The 2,689-nt window shown below is 29.5% G+C and overlaps 1 protein-coding gene across 1 annotated transcript; it reads left to right on the forward strand.

The window, feature by feature from the left end:
• The first annotated feature begins 887 nt into the window (after positions 1-887).
• LOC125840055 (non-specific lipid-transfer protein 2-like) lies at positions 888-1,428 on the forward strand. The gene is made up of 2 exons (XM_049519041.1): positions 888-1,228; positions 1,405-1,428. The coding sequence occupies exons 1-2, from the start codon at positions 894-896 to the stop codon at positions 1,412-1,414; spliced, it is 345 nt and encodes a 114-aa protein (XP_049374998.1). The 5' UTR covers positions 888-893; the 3' UTR covers positions 1,415-1,428.
• Positions 1,429-2,689: the final 1,261 nt, after the last annotated feature.

The raw sequence follows: 2,689 nt of genomic DNA on the forward strand, positions 1-2,689 counted from the left end.
TAGGTTATGTTAATATTATTTATATACAGAAATCATTTCTTATGCATTATTTGTCTTGGTATATCAAAAATACTATGCATTTCTATTGTCCACAAATATGATGAAAAAGGTATATAATGTTTTGGGCAATTTGGTCGATAATCATGCTAATATATGCATTAAAATCCCTTGTATTTTTCATATATTTGTAAAACACGCCTCTATACATAATAAGTTGAAAAGTTGTAAGCAAGCAAGGTATATACTACTAATTAATACAGAAAGATAATAAATACAATATTTCTTCTAATATATTCCACCAAACGACTCATTATTACCTACTTTTGGGGAGATATCCATTCAAATTTTACCACTACTACATCAGTTCACTTGCACTTGTCTATTTTGGATATTGCACATCCCTAAATTAACAATAATTTATATGAATATTTTATTATAAATAATTTTATGTCTAAAAAAATTATTTAGAGAATATATAAGTAATTAATAATATGAAAATAAAAATCTTAATATATGAAACGTGAAAAGTAAAATGAATATATTCTTTTAGTATAACGAACAGATAAAATTGAACGGAGGTGGAAATATTTATAGTCATATACTGAAAAATAGGTTACCAAGGGCCCTAAATCATATATAGCGTGATTCAATAAAAATTAGTCACGTAACTACTAAACTTGACTTTATAGGCACCTCCCTAATTATTATACATATTTGATTTAACTCAACTCTCAACTAATTCTCTCAATATTCCTCCATTAATTAATTTACTCTCTATAAATACTCAACGTTCTCACTAGCTTTTGCACCAAACACTCAAAACAAATACATTTGTAGTACTATATCATTCTCTACTATATATTTCTATCGATCTTTACTTAATTTTTGTAACAATGGAAATGTTTGGCAAAATTGCATGCTTTGTGCTTTTGTGCATGGTGGTGGTTGCACCCCATGCAGAGGCATTGAGTTGCGGCCAGGTTACGTCTGGCTTGGCTCCATGCCTCCCTTATCTTCAGGGTCGCGGCCCTATTGGAGGGTGTTGTGGTGGTATTAAGGGTCTGTTGGGTGCAGCCAAGACCCCAGCGGATCGAAAGACAGCATGTACTTGCCTCAAATCAGCCGCTAGTGCTATTAAAGGCATTAACGTGGGCAAAGCCGCTGGTATCCCTAGAGTTTGTGGCGTAAACATTCCTTACAAGATCAGCCCCTCCACTGACTGCTCCAAGTACGTTATTTATATTTTGTGAAATTGACGTCAATATAATATATTTTTTATAGTCTCATAGTATATATGTCTATTGATAAAATCATATGTCTAGTAGATAAATTATATGGTCTAACATATTACAAAATGATGTGTACTCGCATCGCATAATGTTGATTTAATATGGTATTTTGCAGGGTCCAGTAAGGTTGATGAAAGCTCAATTTTCCAAAGGCATAGTTTGGTAGTAACGTAATCTAGCTTGCGGAGTAAAATAAGATGGATATATTGATCGATCGAGTTTAATCCATCATTTTATATGTTGTCTCTTTTCTTTTGTATTTGTATTTGTTGGAGTACTTATATATAGTCGAGTACATGTAATGAACCTTGGTGATTGGTTGTATTACAACCCAATCTTCATAGTAATATATACATGATATTCTACTTTTTTTCTTTCTTCATACATTTGCTTTTACTTTTATTATCGATGGTTTAAAATTATTTACACAATCAACCAACTGGAGATAACTTATTTACACTAAATAAATTTTGAGTTGGTTAGAATTTGACAAATATCACCAAAGTGTGAGCATATAGGTATATGTAATTAAATGCACAAGGAAAATTTCAGGTTATATATATTGAATCTTTCTAACAACATGCAAAATGTTGGATGAGTGGTCCAAAGTCATTCAAACTCCAACATTCAAGGTTTCACTCGATATTTGGTATTTATATTGGTATCTAATCAAATTTGAATTTTATTAGCTGGAAAGCCCCATATTATAATGAGGTAAAAGAATTTGTAAGATACAATCGATAGATCGATCGAGTCTCTCATACATTGCTCAACTCTACCAAAAAAAAAAAAAAGACTACCCTATGATGTTTACATGGCTAATATCATAATTTTCTATAAATTAATTATACATAACATAATATCAAATAAAATATACAACTACTGCAAATTTTAAAACTATACCAAACAAATTATAAATATATGTGTTATTTTTACTAGGCCAAACACATACACAATTCCTTAAATTTGTCTCTAAATGCTATTTTGATCCTCCAACTCAACCTTATTTCATTTTAACCCTCTAACTTCATTTTTCATCTATGAATATCATTTAAATACAAAATACAAACTAAGTACAAATTAGTGAGATTACTCGTATTTTAAAGCGCATAAGGGATTATTGTTATAGAGTAGTTAATATTCAATATTTTTATTATTAATTAACAGTCTATTCCCCTATTTATCTCCTCTATTTTTTCCCTTCACCTACTTCATTTAATTCATTTATTTTCTTCATCTACCTCCTTTTTTTTAGTATTTACTTACTCTTGGCTAAATATATATCTTTAGGAAAAAATTATTTGATTTATTTTATTACTTTTTTATTTTTTACTGTGTGGATATAAGTACTTTAAATGGGTTGAAGCTCAGATTTCAAATCAAGTCAACAATGTTACTTA

This window comes from Solanum verrucosum, unplaced genomic scaffold, assembly GCF_900185275.1.
Source record: "Solanum verrucosum unplaced genomic scaffold, falcon-dt-bn FXZP01000177.1, whole genome shotgun sequence".
Taxonomy (NCBI): Eukaryota; Viridiplantae; Streptophyta; class Magnoliopsida; order Solanales; family Solanaceae; genus Solanum; species Solanum verrucosum.

Bases quoted from the DNA above. Each gene is read 5' to 3' on its own strand.
- LOC125840055 (XM_049519041.1), top strand. From the start codon at position 894: ATGGAAATGTTTGGCAAAATTGCATGCTTTGTGCTTTTGTGCATGGTG.